The 21,384-nt window shown below is 40.9% G+C and overlaps 1 protein-coding gene across 1 annotated transcript in view; it reads left to right on the forward strand.

Annotated features, from left to right (window-relative positions):
* Positions 1–19,685, forward strand: part of MARCHF1 (membrane associated ring-CH-type finger 1) — a 536,484-nt gene extending 516,799 nt beyond the window's left edge. Inside the window, exon 7 of the mRNA XM_075347363.1 lies at positions 12,266–19,685. Within this exon, the coding sequence (XP_075203478.1) occupies positions 12,266–12,567 (302 nt within the window). The 3' untranslated portion in view covers positions 12,568–19,685. The remainder of the gene's footprint in view (positions 1–12,265) is intronic.
* Positions 19,686–21,384: the final 1,699 nt, after the last annotated feature.

The raw sequence follows: 21,384 nt of genomic DNA on the forward strand, positions 1-21,384 counted from the left end.
TGGCCACCATGAATTTCTAGTAAAGATAAAATAAAACACAACACACAGAAAAATATTTTTATTAGAAATAAAACACAACACAATTAGTGACTCCATCTTTATTGAAATAAAGAACCCCCCTCCGCAGTAATCCTGGGTCAAGGGTCCCGCGCCGTCCAATATCATCTGATCGGTTTGCTGGAAGGCATACCGATCAGATGATGTGTCAGGATCAAGGATGTGAATCACATCACACATCAGCTGATTGTATAAAAGCTGTTTATACAATCAGCTGATGCATCAGTGGAGAAAAAAAAACCCTACACACTTACATGCTGGCTCCTGTCCAATCGCTGCAGGAGCTGCCGGTGATCAGCTGATAGTCTCCTGACGGCATCAGCTGATAGCCGGGCGGTAAAAAGCCAGTGTCACCGCGCGACTTGCGATCAGCTGATGCGTCAGGTGACTGCATCAGGTGATCCTCCGCCAGGTCCTGCATCCATCGGACGAGCCTTGGAGCCGGCACATAACCTGAGCAGCGGTACCGTAAGAGGAGCTGGGAGCGGGCATGGCACCGGGAGTCTGCAGACAGGTGAGTATGTCTTTTTTATTTTTTTCTACAGTTAACTTGATTTCCAGCTGCTTCATCTCCTGCACGGGAGCGGGCCTGCCGCCCGCACGGGAGCGGGCCTGCCGCCCACACGGGAGCGGGCCTGCCGACCACACGGGAGCGAGCCTGCCGACCGCACGGGAGCGAGCCTGCCGACCGCACGGGAGCGGGCCTGCCGACCGCACGGGAGCAAGACTGCCGACCGCACGGGAGCGGACCTGCCAACCGCACGGGAGGGCGCCTGCCGACCGAACGGGAGACTGATGACCGCACGGGAGCGAGCCTGCGGCGCACGGGAGACTGATGGCCGCAGTCTGTATATATGTATAAATGTGTTTCCTCTTTACTTCCGGGTGGAGCTGTATAATTCATATACAGTCACCCAGAAAATGTCGACACATTACTATGAAATACACCTCCTCCTCTTTTGGGTGCAGTGTAACACCCAAAAGGGGAGGAGAATAGGCATGTCATCTAGTGACTGCCGAAATTTGCAGCTATCGTAATTCTACTATGGATTACTATAGCTTTTTGATGTGTACACAGGAAGATGCTCCCCCTACTGGCAATTATAAGTATTTTTAATATAAAATTTTTATTTTACATATTTAAAAGTTGAAATACATTAAGAAAATAGTTGTTACAAAATTATAATAATATTGGTAGCTGATTTGGCCTACAAAAAAAAAAATAAATAAATTAGACGATACAGTCCCTTTAAGATGCTCCACTCCCTGGGGTACTGACCTAGTGGGAAGGAGGTCCCATACCTTGTGATGGCCACCCCCAGAGCCTTACTCTAACCCAGTCCCAGTGGGAGGGCAACTGACTGGCTGTTGTGTGGATTGTGGTAGTTACCGGCAATGACCTCCTCCATGCCCAGTATCAATACCGCACCTCAGCTGAGGTGCAGTACCCTGTGGCGACTGAAGCCTCAGGGATGCCACATTAGCATTTTTTGTGCTTATGCGGTCCTGACTTGAGCATTAGGGCACCTTCCCTATAGATGGGGATTAGGAGGATGCCCAGCTTGACTGCGGATACTATGTGCAGTGGGTCTGATTGATTCACATCCGAGTAGTGGGAGGCATCAGAACCTAAGGTGGACTGATTTGGGTGAGTGGAAACATCTGAACTGCACTCTACCCTCCTATACTTTATGGCAAGCTTTAAATAAGAAGCAGCATTTAGTTATCTGCAATCTATTGGACACAAAATGCTTTATGTCAAATTATATTGTATTCACTGGGGTGATACATCTTACATTATTATATTTATTATATACCACATTTACTTATCTCAGTAGATTAATTTGGTGACTGTGGTACAATTTTGATTTACTAGAGCAGGGATTCTGCTCAGAGGACACGCTAGGGACAGACGACATTGAATGGGGGTGCCAGTAGAAATTAGGGCCTCATACCCTCCGTTGTCAGAATTTACTGTAGGGATACTATAGGGACCAGGCTTAATTGCTGCAGCATATTTTTCCCTATTTTGTTTAATCCTTTGTGCGTTTTATCACTTCCTTCCTTATCTGTCTGGTGGTACCATAACATGGGGGGATTTGATTGTCGTGCACTACACACATTTTTAAAGGGAACCTGTCATCTGAAATTTAGCTATAAACCTAAAAGTTTCCCCCTCTGCAGCTCCTGGGCTGCATTCTAGCAAGGTTCCTGTACTTTTTGTGGCCCCTTTTAAACCAAATTAAATACTTTATAAACTTGTACCTTTTGCTATGTAAATTTTGTAAATCGTCCATGGGGGCGGGCTCTCTGCTGACCGTTGCTGTTCCTCCAGCAGATTTACGCCGCCCCCCAACGCTGAATTTCATATCTCAGGATGCCGCCCCTGGGCGCCCGTGGTCCCGCGCATGCGCTGTGTGACTGTAGCGGGACTGTGCACTGTGTGCACATGTGACCACTGGTGACGTTTTGCGTAGGCACGAGGTTATGGGCGGCGCTGTGAGTGTCACCAGCAAGTGCCGCCCATAACCTCGTGACCGTACTTTCCCCTCTTCCTCCAGCGTTCTGCGCAAGCGCTTGCTGGACAGATGACCCAACGTCACCTCTTTCCCATCTTGCCCTGCTGCAGGGTAAGATGGGAAGGAGGTGACGTCGGGTCATTTGGCCGGCGAGCGCTTGCGCAGAATGCTGGAGGCAGTGGGGGAAAGCGCGTCCACGAGATTAGGGGCGGGCACTTGCGATGCAATCACAGCGCCGCCCATAATCTCGTGCTTGTGACACATGTCACCAGCGATCCTGGCATGGGCGGCACCTCGGGCGCAGTGGGCGGCTTCCTGATGGATGAAATGGAGCGTGGGGGGACGGCGTCAATGTGCTGGAGGAACAGCAACAGTCAGCAGAGAGCCCGCCCCCATGGACGATTTACAAAATTTACATAGCAAAAGGTACAAGTTTATAAAGTATTTAATTTGGTTTAAAAGGGGCCACAAAAAGTACAGGAACCTTGCTAGAATGCAGCCCAGGAGCTGCAGAGGGGGAAACCTTTAGGTTTATAGCTAAATTTCTGATCACAGGTTCCCTTTAATGTCTATCTATTAAAGATTTTTTTTTTATTGGGATTTTTTTCTTGTTAACTAGGTTTTTTTGTATCCCTTTATAGTTTATTCATTTAGTTAATTTATCATGTTGTTATGAAATGTGACACATCAGATAAATGTTTAACCCATGGAAGCCTTGAGCATTATTTTCACATAGTATGTGAGAATTTTTTTTCTGGAATGTGTGAAAGCTGCATAACTGATAATGAAATGCCTTACTTCCGTGCACGACTAAAGTACTTAATGTAATTTATTTTTTACAGAATTGAGCAGTGTCAAGGTTCTTGTTAATAGGGACATCAGAATATAAAGCTAAATCTAAAATTTAACTGTGTGATCTTCAAGCTTTTCACAGTTCTAAAATATTTATAATATAGAATTTCACTAAAAGGATTGAAATCATTTTGTTTTGTTTTGTTTTGTTTTGTTTCTTATTATCCATGTTTTTTCACTTTCCTATTATTGCTGCTGCCCACCCCGAGTCACAGCATGTGAACATTACGGCCTTAATAACAGCCTGTACATAGCTCTTTTCCCTCTTGCAGTACAAAATGATGCATGACCGTTCTACTATGCAGTCCATTTCCTCATACACTCAAGAGGGTAGACAATTAGTTCAGAAATCAGTGATGAACCTTGAATATGTTTCTTTATGGAATGCTGCCAAATACTCATATACAGCCTTTAATTCCATGATTTAATCAACCCTAAGATGTCTTTATGTTCAGGAAACTTTGTCTAATTTAAATGACAGGGTAAATGTAATATAATTGATAGCAACATCTAGATAAAGAATGGCCCTGTGCAGAGGTTATGTGACATATTACAGATGACATTACAGCAATGGCTCTTTTGTTCTTTTTACAAAGCCCAGGTTAAGCCAGGGTTACAGTATAATATCACAGTAATATGAACATATAATATATACATATATATACTCTTGATGTCTATGTGTATACCTGTAACCCCAACACGGGTTTCACTTGGGCTTCCTCTGGTGGTTGCATTTTACTGTATGATGATGTATGTTAAATACTATCCCCACAGATGTAGCCAACTGAGATCTCAGAATTGCGGCATATTTGCCGATGCTATTGCTGCGCATCACTTCTGACCATCCATGCAGGAAGGGAAAGTCCCAGAGACGTCGTTATCCTGCTAATATCTCACTTAGAATGCCATTAGCAATGCGCAGAATGATGAAGCAATTCCAGGCATGGTATAGCACTGAATTCGCCATATGAATTCAAGCGCAATGGGTATAAAAAGAAAATCTGAATATATGACCATCTTTATAGAAAGAATAAAAGGGGGGGCACTACTACCAGATTTATAATACAATCAATCAAATTAATTAGTCCAATTGCAGTATATACAGTAGCATGAGTATGTACAAATAAAAGAAATGTTTGCAGCAAGAGTAAAATAATATTGGCCGCAAGAAGAAACTGCTTCATTTATATATATATGACATCATCAAAAAATCCCTAAATTCAGGTGTCACCAATATAAGTAAATATTTCAAAAAGACTGCCACGAGATAGCAAAAGATGGAATTCTATTTGTGAGAGTCAAAACGACACAGAAAAGAATATAATTAATATTAAAAACATATATTTTATTTTGTAGAATTAAAAATAATCTCCTTTACAGTAACTTGGATATTCAAAGCGCGTTCATGGACAGGGTTTTTCAAAAAAGGCAATACAGGATAAGATGAAAAATATAGGGCCACTAATAAGTAGCTGAATAATTATCTATATTATAGCAAATGAACAAAAATAATGATGTTCTGATCCTTAAAGAATACATGTAAACTCAAATAATAATTATTTAAACAGAGTGCAATAAATAAAGTTAATGCATTAAGAACCTAGGGTTACTGGTACAGTGGAACCTTGGATTACGAGCATAATTCAATCCGGGAGTGTGCCCTTAAACCAAGTTACTCTTATATCAAAGCGAATTTTCCCATAGAAAATAATTGAAATTCAGACAATTCGTTCCACAGCCCAAAAATATTTACTGTATTTATAAAAACTTATTACAGTAATACAAAATAATATACTGTATTCATATATTATTAAAGTACACTAATACAAAAGACTGTACAGTACAGTAAAAAACATATAAAACAAATTAAACTGCACGTTAGCTTACAATAGAATTGTTGGTGTGTGGGAGGTACACTATAGAGAGAAAAAAACACAACCCAAATTTAATCTCCCCAAAATAAGGGCAGAACTAAGCCAAAGGTGGGGTAGGAATACTGCACAGGCAATTAGATTACAGTACAAGCAATGCACTGTACTGGTTAGCAGAATGAAAGTACAGCACTGTATCCACAAATGAAAATTGATAGACATGCTACATAGTAAATATAGTATATACTATACTGTACAATGGTATACTGTATACAATATAGAGTACATATGTTAACTCCAGAGCGGGTCAGAGCTTTGTAAAAGGACAGAACCAGAAGTGTGCACGGTGAGTATTTGCTCTTATTGCATAGAATTGCTCTTAAACCAAGTTACATATTTTTAAAAAGCTTTGTTTGTTTTGAATAACGCTCTCAAAAAAGTTACTCTTAATCCAAGGATCCACTGTATATCAGAATGACCAGCACAATGTTTGTTTAATGACAGTGAGCAAAAAATAGATAATGCTAATAAAAAGCTTACACCGGTGGCAATACAATGATAAAGTATAACCAATGGGGTAATTACCTGATGCAGAGCCAATTATACGCATATGCCTCCTTCCCGACGCGCGTTTTGTCGCTTTTATACTTCCTCGTAGGGGGGTGGTGGTGTGTATTCAGATATTTATTACCTTAGTGGCCCTAAAATATTCATCTTATCCTGTATTGCCTTTTTTGAGAAACCTTGTTTATGAATGCACTTTGATTATCCAAGCTACTGTAAAGGATATTATTTTTAATTCTATAACATAAAATATATGTTTTTAATATTAATTATATTGTTTTCTGTGTCTTTTTGACTCTCACAAATAGAATTCCATCTTTTACTATCTCGTGGCAGTCTTTTTGAAATATTTATACATATGAGTCAGTTAGCTTAGATTATGTGATCTGGTGAACTAGACCGGGTCTTCAAATTTGAGCACAGTCCGTGTCACAGATGTGTGAAATCGACTATCCTGGAGAGAATATTGCGCATAAAGCTTTTTCTGTTTACAATAGCTGAATGATTTATTATACTCATCTTGTTTTATCAGTAATTGGGTGATAAGCAAAGTAACATTTAATATGTCCAGTCTGTCATCTAACATATCAATTTTTCTCCTTATCTTTAATTTGACTAAAACCCAATAACTTTATATTGCACAGTATATACCAACAAAACACTGGCATTAGTGTCAATATCCAGCATGTAAGAGGCATTTAAGACTAAAACAAATGATCACAATATTGTACAAGCCTGTAATGCTAACATAAATAATAATAACTTATGAAAAAGGACTTTCTAGACTTTTAATTGACATCAAATTGCTGTGCAGTGAAGAGATGAAATATGACAGTACCCTCCTATCTGAAGATCATTGATGCTATCTGTAGATCCACACACTGAAGTGCTGGGTGCAGCTTGAAACATCACTCTGTTGTTCTCCTACTGAAACAAAATTAATTGCTTCTGGGAATTAGATGGTTGATTGTTTGGATGCCTTGTGTTATCAAGCAAAAAAGAGAACAAGCACAGTTCTAGGCTAAAATAAGAAAACTGAAGAGTTCAGTGTTTAGTATTATATATCTATTTTCCATTAACATTTGTTGTGCCTTTGTACTATAAACTAAATTAATTATCAGAAAAACTTTTATAAAACTTTAACATACATTTGCCATTGATACCTACATGACTGAATTTGGATACAACACCAAGATATTTTTAGACTAAAATGTAAACATTTATTAGCTCCATATTAGCTATAGTTATAAAGAAAAGAGTAAATATGATAAAATTGGAATTCGACAAATTGTGCAAATTTAACTTGGAAATTTAATTAGCAGCAAAGTTATTCTCCACAAATAGAACATTTCCTATAAAGTTCATAGACCATAAAAAGCGGATCATTTAAAAACCTTTACTCAACTCATCGCTAATCTGTCGAGGCAGTGCCGCTGCCTCCGATTCCTGCTAACTGCCATCTGATCCTCAAGACCTCTCCATTGCACAGTCCTAATGGCTGCGACATGGCTTCGGAGGTTCTGTGCCACGACCAGCAGACCTCTGATGTCACGGTGGTGGGTCCGAGAGGTAAAGTGGCCGTACAAGGCGCATGTGACAGGCTTTTGTGATGAGGGCTAAAAACCATATTAAAAACTGGGATAGAAAAATAAAATAAATAAATAAACAATTAGTTTGTGACACCAGTTGGAATGTTCAGTTTTGGTAAGACCAGGCACTCCTGAAGGTCCCCAGGAGTTAGGAGGTGATGCACAGTACCAAAGGGTTGTCCCCTTACTCTCCCAACTAGGACTGGTTCCTGGGGAAGTTGAGGTAAAGGTGGTGCAGTAGAGAATAATCAGCCATAGACAGGACAGAGATCTTTAGAGATCTTTTACCTTTTACTGAAGCTCTGCAGAACAGTCCAGAACACTCCTTACAGCACTCACAATGATGGTGATCTGAGCTACCCCAATGAGAGATTGGTTTCTCTGCTGTGCTGTGGTAGTATATACCTCCTGCCACTACTTAACTACCTGGGAAAAGATGTCTTAAAATCCTGGGATTTTCAAGACAAGAAGACCCTAGATCTTTGATCCCTTCCAGGGAGCAGGTGACTTGAATCCTGAAGGAAAACTTACTGTTTCTTCTAGAAGTTTTCAGACTCAATCACATTGCTGAGCTCCTGGGCAATTTCACTGCTCCTTATGAAAAGGCTAATAGCAGTCTCTCAGTTTGCCACTGACCATGAAAGTCAAGGTGGCCTAGGAACTAATACCCTGCCAATTTGTAGCTGGCTCCTCCAGAGGTTTCAACAGTTACATTTGTAGTGGTTACTACTTTCCTTGCTGGCGTTGGTGCTTTTGATTTGACTGTGGCTTGTGTGCCCAGCCACCCTGCTATTGTCACCTGGGAAAGGCTCTGTCAGAGTCCCCCCTTCCAAGACCGGAAGGCAGGTGAAAGGTTCCCCAGCCCTTAAGGGTGTACGGTGGCATGACTGCTAGCGCAAAGTGTGTCTGGCATACTTCGGTTGCTTGCCTACAGTTTGATCATCCCATCACTACCCGTGCATTACAGATGGTAGCCAAACCTAAAAACAACTAAAACAATCTGGTATCACTGTAATCATAATGACCTGAAGAATAACGCTGCCTTATCCCTTATACTGCAAAGTGAACAGTGTAAAAAATAAATAAAATCAATTCTTCAGCTGCTGTTGATTTGTTTATTCTGTCTCCTAAACATCACAGTAACACCTCGGTACCACTTGCATTTTGCTCGTAAGAATGCCATCCAATAAAACATCAGAATGCTCTCGCACTAGTGCAAAACTATGAGGCAGTGTCCATCTGCGATTGATTTCTCATGCTATATCGGCATGAGAAATGAATCGCAGCATGCTGCATTTGGCAGGGATTCTCGCCTCATATGCACCCGCACAAGTCTATGGGATTGTGTGAAATATTGCACTGCACTCGAATGTCATCAGAATGCACTGCGATGTACATAGAGACAGGCCGGAGAGGAGAGGGAGAAAGTGCTCCCTCCCTCTTCTCCGCAGCTGTGATCAGATCACAAGATCGGATCACAGGCACATGACCCTCAACTCACACTTGCAGCAGAGTGTCATTAGCATATCACTTCTGATGCTCTCACATTGGAAGCTATGTGCAAGTGGAACCAAGGCCTAGGGCTCATCTAACATTTATCCTGTGCTCTATGCTGAATGCTTTTGTGCCACCCCGTGCCAGCAGCCGAGCTGCTCAGATCCGGGTGCTCGTTGGCTCGAGGGTCTGTGGACCCGGGGGTCGTGTGGCCACTCATAAGAAGGGGGAATAGGTACAAGGGATTTTATAAAGTTCGTGATGCCACCTGTGGTATGTAGTAATTTAGGAGTATCACCGCTGCAGTTGGGAATACCCGGGGATGATGGAATGGGGCAGCCAAGTGTTGTGACCATCCACGGGTAGGGAGAATACCCTGGGGCTCGGTGATGGTAGGGGAGTGCCGGTGGATGCAAGGGGGTTTGGAAGGCAGGGAGAAGGGAACTCACGGTTGGTAGTCATAGTGCTGGATGAGGTTGGTGCTGTTTTGGAAGGCCATTAGACACACAGGCTGTAGTTAAACCAAAAGTCCTGGAGTACCGCTGCCGTTCAGGTGTCCGCTCCCAATGATATCGCTTTGCTGTGTTCTAGTCGAGTCCGACATTCCGGGAGCTTCTACCCCTCAGCCCCTCATACCATGAGGGCTGCTGCTTCACTGTCCTGGGAGCTCCAACTCCCCAGCTTTCTCTCCCCCTGAGAGCCACTACTCTTCTCCTCTCTCCTTGCTCCCCTGACGTCGACTGCCCTGTCAACTCCCACCAGTCTGCCTGACTCTTAGGTGGGCAGCCTTTACCACTAGACCCACTCACTGGTGTATGTGTGTGTGTGTGTGTGACTGGGATTTGCATGTTGATGTTAGCAATATCATTGGGTGGCACCTGGAACCAAGGAGGGTGGCCTCTGCACTATAAGGACAGGAGTGCAGTTCCCTATGACACCCTGACTAGTGCAGGGGCATCACACTTTCATCGGGGTTTATGTGTAAATCTCTAAAAAAAAAACATGATACAGACAACATTCACAAGGGAAAATTCACTGTAATGAGGCAGAGGGTGATATTAGACTCCCCTTTGGCCTGTGGTTTAGCAGTGTTCTTTTTTTATGTTTCTTTTTAGTTCATGCATAAAAGGGCTGTCAACAATAGTTTTGTGCATCTTTGGAAAGAAGGACACGGCTGAAAAGAGGCCACACAGAGTCTGGAGTAACTCTGCTGCCTCATTAGTGAAATGATCTGCCATGGGTTTCACCTGAATTATGTATTTTGGAGATATAGATGCATAACCTATTGTAAGTGTTGAGCATAAAGCAAGTTTTACCCAAGTCATACAGTTTGAGGGCAATGGTACCAAATACTAATGAACTCTATCTAAACTTTTGACTTTGCAGAAAGTAATAAAAATGCCTTAAAACATTCTCTCTCTCTCATTATTCTAGTATTTGGCATTTATAAATAATTTTGGTTCCTAATTGACCTAAAACAGAAAAGGTTTATACTGATTTCATGTCAGTGAGAAAAAACATGCGATATGTCTTTTTAAATAGTGTATGTAAATTTCTGGTTTCAACTGTATCTTAGAGAAATTAGTTTTTTTTCTCTGCCAGAATTGATCAGTCATTATCAAATTTCTCAATTCTGATGTACATCTGTATTTAGTGAAGACTTTCCCATAACTGAGATAGGAGATGGCAATTTTTACTGATGAGATTCTATGACAATGGGAGGAGGGAGAAGCCAGAAGCAGAGGGAGGAGCTAGAAGTAGAAGGAGGGGCTAGAGACAGAGGGAGGCCCTAGAGGCGAAGCTCCGCCCCTCACTTTTATTCTAACTACATAGAATCTCATCAGTAACCTCAATTCTGAGGTAAAATCTGTATTCAGTGAAGACTCCCATTAATGAGAGAAAATGGCAGTTGCTGATGAGATTCTATGATGATGGAAGGAGGGAGGAGCTATAGACAGAAGATGGACCTCTAGGCAGAGGGAGGAGCTAGAAGCAGAGCTCCACCCCTTCCTACCCCTTTTATCTACATAGAATCACAACAACTGCCATCACCCATGTCACTAAATTCAGATTTTACCTCAGAATTGAGAATTGTGATAATGACTGATCAATTCTGGCAGAGAAAGAACCAAATTTGTCTGATAAGATCTATTACAAGTTGCATATTTTCATGTATACCATTGATTTATGAAATTAAAGTTAAAAGGAAGGGAACTCTTTAATGAATCATGTAAAATAATCTTACATTCTATGTGTGTGGTATGAGTCAGAGAACACTGAAAGATCAGAAATTGATATTTTATTAATGAAAATAGTGGTGCTTTTGTATGATTAAAAATCTGACATTGGTACCAATGGCCACTTTAAAATATCTGCATTACACAGCCTGTCATCTACAAGAGAAACTTGTCAGGATGAGTCAGAATTTACATGAAATCCCTGTTAATTAGGAGGTATTGTTCACAGTAAGGTGATCACAGGATATTCCACTGCTGGTGCCTTCAGCGATAAGCTGAAATCCCTACCATAGCAGCAGGAAAAACATAGAATATTACATTTCCCACTGAAATCAGTCTACAGTGTAATTCTAAGATGTTGTGTTCTCTAGAGATAGAGAATGTCTTTGTAGCTGCTCTTCGCTATGAGTTGTATATAAAGACCCTGAAAAAGAACCCTCTATTTCAAAATAGAATTACCTATTACTTTGTTTTTTAAAAGATAAGGAATAGGGATGAGCGAACACTACCATGCTGGGGTGCTCGGTACTCGTAGAGATCATTTTGAATCTTAGACAGGCTTGACTCGTGTACCGAGTATCATGGAAAGAAAAGGAATGAGGAAGATCTTCTGGAAAAATGCTCGAGTTCTTCATCGACCTCCATTATACTCAGGTACTCAAGTCACACCCATTCAAGAATTCAACTGCTCATTACGAGTACCAAGCACCCAAGCATGATTGTGCTTGCTCATCACGAACTTCCTTCACTTCGAGAACTTCTCAAAGTGAAGGAAACTTACTACTTACACTAGATCACGGTGTTTATGCTGCTGTGATCTCAGTACATCAAAAAGTAGAACATTTCAAATCAGATAGCTGCAATTATTGTTTAGGTAAGATACAATAATAAGGTCAATTTCGCTATATCACCAAGGATTACAGTAAGTCTTTTTTAAATTTTCTCCTATACTGAACCTGAATGAGGTTCATATGTTAAATGTTTGTTTAAATGAATCAATTGAGATTTGTGGTTTCTATCCTTTATAATGATTTCTATGCATAATAAAAAATATTATTTTGTATCCTCTTTTATATTTACAGGTGTCCTGGAATGGCCATTTTGGACAAAATTAGTTGTTGTTGCTATTGGATTTACAGGTGGCTTAGTTTTCATGTATGTTCAGTGTAAAGTCTATATACAGCTGTGGAGAAGACTAAAGGCTTACAATAGAGTGATATTTGTTCAGAACTGTCCTGATACCACAAAGAAGTTGGAAACGAAGAACTATCCAAGTAATCAGAACACTGAACTCAAAGATTCTGTATCTGTTCCAGTTTCACAGACATCTACAAATCTCCAGTCATGTTCCAATGCAAGTACACCTGGACTCATGTCTGTTTGATGAGCATGGTACGATTTTTCAATGTGTTTGAAAATCTCCAAAGGTTATACTTTTCCTTAAGGAGTGCAGCCGTGACACCCAATTTGGAAAATTACAGTAACCAGAACGTTACAAATGTCATAGTATTATCAAGAAGAGCACAAGAAGTGAGAAGCTGTAACAGAGTAAAGTCCGCAATTTTGTAAGCCAGCAAACTCAAACAGCTGTCTTTATTAGTTTTAATTTGTTAGGGGAAAACTTTTTTTTCCAGTTGTTGTATTTGTTACTGTGTGAGTGAGTTGAATGTTTTTTAATGAAAAACACATTTTACACAACACATGTACAGCACATTCAACAAATGTTCCCTTGCAGCTCTGTGTGTTGTCTAAACTACATTCTGCTTAAATAATGAGGGTTTTACAAGTCCAGAGTTAATTCATAAAAATGCACTTAAGATTTGTATAAGGTTAGTATACATCATATGTAAAGGTTTGGATTTAGAAATTGTGGCAAATGAAATGAACCATTGTAGTTGTTTGGCTTGTGGAATTTTGAACCGTTTTAGTGCCATAGTTGCCAAATGATACTAATTTACTAGGATATAGGTGACCAGGCAATAAAATGTTTTGCCAAGTCCCCCACAGCAAAATTGTTTTTTTAAGGTGCTCCTGCTCATAAAGTGGGGTGTAGAAATAATCAAATATAGTGCAACATACCTAATTTCTTAGCAAAAAACTACAGCCTGAAAGGCTTTTTGTACATGAAACATTATGTCTATATGTGAAAAATGATTTGGACAATTATTACACTGCTGGTAGAATAAATCCGAAACTCGGAAAAATAATCAAGTGTAGTTTAATCTCAACACGTTTCTAGATCGTATTGACCTCTTCTTCAGGAAAGCCACAATTGTGCTTCTCCTGAAAAAGAGGTCAGTATGACCTGGAAACACTTTGAAATTAAATTGCAATTGACTCATCCATCTGAGTCTTAAATGTACTCTTTCAACATTATCTCCTATCCAAATCTTGGAAGAAACAAATATAAGAGTCTGTGACTAAAACTGAGTAATAAAATTCATAACTGTAATTCGTATTTTTTAATTTCTGAAAAGTAGCCAACCATTTCCTTGATAACAGCTTTGTGTATTCTGGCCTTTCATTCAACCAGCTTTTCTAAGGTGCCCAGCAAGGATGCTTTTTCAATAATCTGATAGAAGAAGAAAAAATCCAGCTTCCGGAGTTGTAGTAAAACTATTGCAAAATTTTATTGAAGGACGTCAAAATTAATGTGACGACAAGGACAAAAATTGGGAGCCCATATACGGCATAAGGCTACGCGTTTCGAACGCTGCCTGCGTTTTATTACAACTCCGGAAGCTGGATTTTTTCTTTTTCTATTGGACCCTTGCACTGCCAGAGTGTTATCCGTGCATGCCGGACCTTGCTCCAGTTGAGCTGGATCACCTTCCTTCTTCAATAATCTGACCAGTACTTGGTTAACTGTTAGCATAGTGCGTGTACACTTTTTGCACAAGACAGCTGCTCATTTAATTTGTATTGGAGCAACAGCTTTTCTAATGAAACAACCACATCTGTTGTTCATTTTGGTAACATCTGTATGTTTCTTAGCCCAACAAGTGTCTTCTAATTAGCATTAATTTCTTAACCCCTTCTCAAAGAGGCCAATTGTTTGGTTTTACTTTTTCATTTTTTTCCTCCCCTCCTTCCCAGAGCCATAACTCTTATTTTTCTGTCAACATAGACATATGAGGGCTTGTTTTTTCACATGACAAACTTTGCTTTTGAAAAACACCATTCATTTTACCACATACTGTAACATGGGAAAACAATTCCAAATGTGGAGAAATTGATTGTGAAAAAAACACAATTCTGACTTTTTTGGGGGCGAGGAATTGTTTTTACACAGTACATTTTGTGGTAAAAAAGACCTCACATTATGATTCTTCTAATTATGGTGATACTAAACCAGTTTTTTTTTCATTATTTTAGTGGTAAAAAAATTTGAAGTTTGCAAAAAAAATTAAGGGGTTTGTGTCTCTATTTTTCAAAGACTTGTAACAATGTAATTTTTTAGTCAATGGAGCTGAGTGATGGATTATTTTTGTGGGCTGAGGCAATGTTTTTATTGATACCATTTTGAGATATGTATGATATTTTGATTGCTTGTTATAGCATTTTTTGTGGTATAGCAGCAACCAAAATTAACATAATTTTGGAGTTCTTATTTTTATTTACAGAGTTTACCAATTGGGTTAATTATTTTTATATATTGATATATTTGAATTTTCTGAAATTTTATAGCTTTTTTATATTTATTACAACTATTTTTTTTTTCCAATTCATTTTTTAATAGTAAATTTACTGGACTATAACCTGTGATTGTCTGATCGCTTGTGCTATATACAGCAATGCCTCAGCATTGCTGTATATAGCAGAAATCAGTCTCTTTTGAAGCCTGGCCACACGTAGAGTTTCAAGGGAGCGCTGTTATGACAAACATGGAGGTCTTCAGCAGACCCCATGCTCTCATAACAACCCATAGGCGACTCGCGATGACATCACGTGAACACAGATGGGTTCTCAAAATGGCATGCTCCTATACTGGTGAGTTTTAAATCCCACTGTCAGAGTTTGACCGTGGGATTTAACAAATTAACAATCACTGGTTCCATACACCCGATTCCAACCTGCACTGTACATGAACTTCGGATGTCATGAAGAGGTTAACTAAATAGGCCTGAATAACATTGTCTGGCTAGAGCTGTTGCTGTTAAGATCTGCTGCCTGAACTCACTGAAACTTTCAATTGTGTGTTAATCTAAACTTATTGTTAGCTTTTGTTTTCTAAGGCTAATTACTTAAATATACTTGGCACTTATGCTGGGTTCACACATAGCGACGCAGCAGCGATCACGACGGGCGACCTGACCTTATCAGGATTGCTGCTGCGTCGTTACATGGTCGCTGGTGAGCTGTCAAACAGGCAGATCTCACCAGCGACCAGTGACCAGCCCCCAGCCAGCAGCGACAGGTGGAGCGGTGCTGCGCTTGGTAACTAAGGTAAATTTCAGGTAACTAAGGGCTTGGTTACCCGATATTTACATTGGTTACCAGCACACACCGCTTAGCGCTGGCTCCCTGCACGCCAGAGTACACATCGGGTTAATAAGCAAACCCTTGCTTATTTACCGGATGTGTACTCTGGCATGCAGGGAGCAGGGAGCCGGCAGCACAGGCAGCGTGAGAGCGGCGGACGCTGGTAACGAAGGTAAATATCGGGTAACCAAGGAAAGGGCTTCCCTTGGTTACCCGATGTTTACCTTGGTTACAGCTTAGCGCAGGCTGCCAGAAGCTGGCTCCCTGCTCTCTTCAGTTCGTCGCTCTCTCGCTGTTCCACACAGCAATGTGTGCTTCACAGCGGGAGAGCAACGAGCAAAAAATCTCACAACAGGGGCCAGCTCGTTGCTGGATGTCACACACAGCGACAACGACGGGACATCGCTGCTACGTCACAGAAAATGGTGGCGTAGCAGCGACGTCGTTGTCACCGTCGCTGTGTGTGACACCACCTTTAAGAGGGCTTTACACGCTACAGTATCGTTAATGAATTATCGTCGGGGTCATGTTGTTTGTGACGCACATCCGGCGTCTTTAACGATATTGTAGCGTGTAACAGTTATGTGTGACCTAAAACGATCACAAAAGCGGCAAAAATCGTTTGCTGCAGAGAGGTCATCCTAAAACAAAAAATCATTTTCTGCTTATTAGCGATGTTGTTCCTCATTCCTGCGGCACCACACATCGCTGTGTGTGACACCGCAGGAGCGAGGAACATCTCCTTACCTGCCTCCACCGGCAATGCGGAAGGAAGAAGGTGGGCGGGATGTTTACATTCCGCTCATCTCCGCCCCTCCGTTTCTATTGGACTGCTGCCGTGTGACGCCGCACAACCCGCCCCCTTAGAAAGGAGGCAGATCGCTGGCCAGAGCGACGTCGCAGGATAGGTAAGTCCATGTGACAGGGGTTAGCGAGATTGTGCACGACGGACAGCGATTTGCCCTTGTTGCACAACCGACGGGGGCGGGTACAATCGCTTGTAAAGCCCGCTTTACTGAAAAGGTAACTCTTGCTCTGCCTTTGCTATGGTACTTATTATTAGACCTTGTTTCCTCATGTGCAAATATCCTCTTCCAGAGAGAAAAAGGACTAGAACTTTATTTGAGGTGCAGTCTTAAAAGTCAATATTAACCCTTTAATGACCCTTGCCACATGACTTAGGTCAAAAATCCAAGCCAGACACTCCATTTACAGACTTATGCTTCAGGGTGCTTGCACCTCAGCAGTGCAAAGTATGAGGACTGATTTGGCCAAGTGAGAGGCTCTGATGTGAAATTTAATGGGAAACATCTTTAAGGAAAAAAGAATATTTGCATATTAAGATTTCCAAAGGAGCACTGCATGACCTATAAATTTATTTATGCAATTTTGGCACTTTCCACAAAGAGAAATGTTCCTCCTTAGCCAACTTGTTTTCTTATAACACTGAATGATTATTTGTTATTGCACTTAAAAGAGCAGGTTTTTGCTATGTAATCTGAAGACAGTGTGAGATAAGGTTTAGAACACAGAATTCAGTGATGTGTGCTGTTGTTTACATATAATAAAGTATCACTGCCTGAACTACACTGAGAGGCAAAAGGGTAACAATGTTTTGAACTTTGGACTTTCTTGCTCCATATCTCACTATCCGCAACAGCTTTGAACGTGAGACTGCCTTCACTTCATAGATAATCATCTTGGCTATCTCATACAGAATTTTGGCTAGCAATTATTTAGCATTTGAATAGTTATGCAGATTCTTGTCATGTTACTGCATTTCTACTGTTTTGCTCTTAGTGGTGGAAAAATCATTTTCTTTCTGTATACTACAAATTACAACTTGTTGTCACATTACCTAATAGCAAAGTGTGTTATTAACTTCATTCCCAAGTGAAATGTCACTGTTTTGAATCAAGGAGCTGCCATGAAAAAGATTTCCCAAGAAGAGAAAAACAGCATTATCCAGCTCATTGACAGCGGTCTCTCGGCCAAGAATATTGTCAAACTTCATCATGTGAGTGCCATGACAGTTTGTAGAATGGATGAGGTGAATGTCTAGGCAAAATAATGGAGTCAATAAGTCAGCTCATTACCAGGTGTATCAGTTTTGGTGCCATAAACACTGCGGTGTCGGTGACTCGTATACTTCGTAATAGTGAAATCACAGATGTCCATGCAGGCACAATGCGATGCTACTCAAAACTGAACTAGTGGCTCAAAAAAGGTGAAAAAACTTTGACTTTAATACTGTCATAAAAAGTGTCAGCTCAGGTTTGCAAAAAAATAAAATAAAACTGGACAGTAGAAAATTAGAAATGGGTGAGTTGGTGATATCAGATAAAAGTCAAGAGACTAGGCCCTGATGGGTGCAAATGTGTCTGGAAGAAACAAGGTAAAAACATGCTAACAGACTGAGAAATTAAAGGAACTGTCAAGTTCAGTAGCGAAAGCATGATGATATGGGGTTGTTTCCCAGCCAAGGGCATTGCATACTTAACCAGGATGGATGGTGGTCTTAATGCTGAGCTATATGAGACTATCCCACAAGATGAGTTACTCTGTACACTTGAGTGCTATGGTTATTAAAAGGATGACATAGTGTTCCAGCAGGTCAGCGACCCAAGCATATGTCAACATTGGTTAAGAAATTATTCAATGACAATGAAGTAGAGGTGCTGGATTGGCTCCCACAGTCCCTAGACCTCAACCCAATTGAATACTTGTGATAAGAAAAAGCTGTATACATACCCAAATGAGCACCAATATTGGGAACTTGTGAAAGAGACCAGGGATCAGATTTTTGATTGAGTATGCTCAGAAGGATTCAAGTAGTATTGGAAGCCAAAGGTGGATTTACAAAATGCTAGCAAAATACTAGAAATAAAAAAAAATAAAAATTTGGATTTTTAGGAGGAAAACATTAACAATTTAGTGACATGATAAGAATCTGCATAACTAATAATATGCTAAATAGTTGCCAGTAAATCATATGTATGAGATAGTCAAGATGATTATGTATAAAATGATGGTTGTCTCAAGTCTCAAGCTGCAGTGGATGGTCAGATATGCAGCCTGAAAATAAAAAGTTCAAAACAGTGCTACCCTTTTGCTTGTAAGTCTCACTTGCATGGTAAACCAGCTAAATTCCCCCCTTTGAAAAGCAGCTCACTCTTAATAGACATTGTACATAGAGAGCTATGATATGGGCAGAATTAGGTTTCTGACCTCTGCTTCATGTTAAATTTTAGAACGCTGGTTTTGTCACAACTCTTGGTAAACTAAGTGCTATATTGTTGGAATCGGGCTACTTTTTCCTACATCATGCAGTTCTCAGATGAGGTAACAAACACCTGGTGACAGATTCCCTTTAGATTTTTAAAAGTGTTGCATATTGTCTGACCTAAATTTCTTAAGGTAAGGTTGTCTTGTCTTTAGTCTTACATGTTTTGCTGTTTTAGCCCTATTGTAGTCTACTACAAACAGAAAACCGAAAAATAACTTTGTAAGTCAAGCTCTACATTATTGAAACTTATAGACATTATGCATGAACATGCATAGAAATCTCATAAAATAGCTTAAAAAGCACGCATGGTCAGAATGATATACATTCATTAAAAAAAAACAACAAAATGTGCAATTTATTTTTACATCAATAAGAATAAATTACAGTATTTAACTTATATTAAAACAATATTTTTCTAGCATTTAATCCATTAGCCTTTAGATCAATACGCTACTTAATGGATAAAGCATTGTCTTCTGTTCAAAGTTTTTGACTGGTTCTGAACATAATTGCTATATATTATACAGTAAATACATTTAGGATCACTAATTGCTAATATCTTAAATTAAAATTCCTGAAAATTAGTAATATTTTGGCAACTATGTATTTCTAGATGGCTGAAAGTTAATGCAACATTTTTCCACTTAGAAAAGCAGAGATGGTGAACGTTTTGCACACAATATTTTCTTGGTTTATTGCATTTTGAATAAAACCAAAGCTGTCTTAGCAATGAATTTATGTCTTAAATTTTTCTATTACATACGTATGAAAGTACATTTGTGCCAAAGGTTCTATTTAATATTCCCCCAGCTTTGCAATTTATTATCCTCGCAGGACTTTCAGTTAGTTTAATATAGTGTCTATATTAAAATAATATCTTTAAAATTTACCATGGTAAGGATGAATCACAGAGGCATTAATTTGGTTTATTGAGTATTTCTCTGTTAAAGTCAATTCTCAACATTGAAATTGAAACACAGAAAGGTAACTTGTGGAATTATAGAAATCACAGAATCAACAGACATGCATAATGGGTCGTAAAGATCTTGGTCTCAGAGGATGCAATTGCAACCAGGCCTCTGTGAAAGGGGGGCCCCCAATGCCAGCTCCTATTTCAACTGCACTTGTGTCTGTAATGCTCATGCCGGTGTCCTCTCATTATCCTGCTCCCCTCCCCCAGCAAGGACATTGCTTCTCACCTGTCTGGGCGTCCTGCTGTGGTAGTCCTGTCTCTGTCCCATGCTGCAGCTCCACAGAGCATCTGTACTCCTTACAGGCTTCAGGCCTTTGCCACTAGGGCACACCCGTGGCCACACACACTTTCTTAAATGGCCAGCATCCCTCTAACCCGGAAGTTCTTCCCAGATCAGTTGGGAGGCTGCAGGTATTTAAGGCACCTTAGTCCAATTGTAATGTGCCTGAGCAATGAGTTAGACTTATGCCGGCGTCACATGGTACGATATATCGGGCGATATGTCGTCGGGGCCACGGATTCCGTGACGCACATCTGGCATCGTAAGAGATATCGTACCATGTGACACCTCCGAACGACTGTGAATGAGCAAAAATACTCCCCTTATCGTTGCTCGTTGACACGTCGTTCATTTTCAAAAAGTCGGTCTTCCTTCTGTGCTCCGGTTGTTCATCATTCCCGAGGCAGCACACATCGCTCCGTGTGACACCCTGGGAACAACAAACACAGCTTACCTGTGTCCCACCAGCAATGCGGAAGGAAGGAGGTGGGCGGGATGTTACGGCCCACTCATCTCCGCCCCTCCGCTTCTATTGGCCGGCCGCTGTGTGACATCGCTGTGACGCCAAACGTCACTCCCCCTTCAGGAAGAGGATGTTTGCCGCCCACAGCGAGGTTGTCCGGGAGGTAAGTACGTGTGACGGGGGTTAACAAATTTGTGCGCTACGGGCAACTAATTGCCCATGATGCCCAAACGACGGGGGCGGGTACGATCGCTCGTGCGATCGCACGATAGATTGTCCCATGTGATGCCGGCCTTAGACTCATTGCTGTAGTCAGTTTCCCTAGCACTGTGCTGTGCTGCTGTCACTTTGTGCTAGGTCTGTTACTTACATCTGATTGCCTTACAGAGTGCTGCCGTCACTCCCTCTAGCTACTACCGTACCAATCCCTCCATCCATTCCAGGCGGATCCATTATACCCCTTGCTGCAAGCATGTTCTCCAGCGGCTGTTGCTGTATCCATCCGTCCATCCATCTATCCATACTGGACGAATCCTCGTCACCTGCTGCTGCCGCAACCCATTGTCAGGGACTTGCACTTTGGGGCCAGCTGTTAAAACACCAATCTTCCCAAGAGGCATCTGGGACAATACTTGCAGCGCATCACCTCCACCATTAGGAGCTCTGGAGAAAACCAGGCTCAGGTCCATAGTAAAGCACCTCTGAGTTTTCTGTGTG

The sequence above is a fragment of the Anomaloglossus baeobatrachus genome, chromosome 1 (genome assembly GCF_048569485.1).
Source record: "Anomaloglossus baeobatrachus isolate aAnoBae1 chromosome 1, aAnoBae1.hap1, whole genome shotgun sequence".
Classification (NCBI taxonomy): domain Eukaryota; kingdom Metazoa; phylum Chordata; class Amphibia; order Anura; family Aromobatidae; genus Anomaloglossus; species Anomaloglossus baeobatrachus.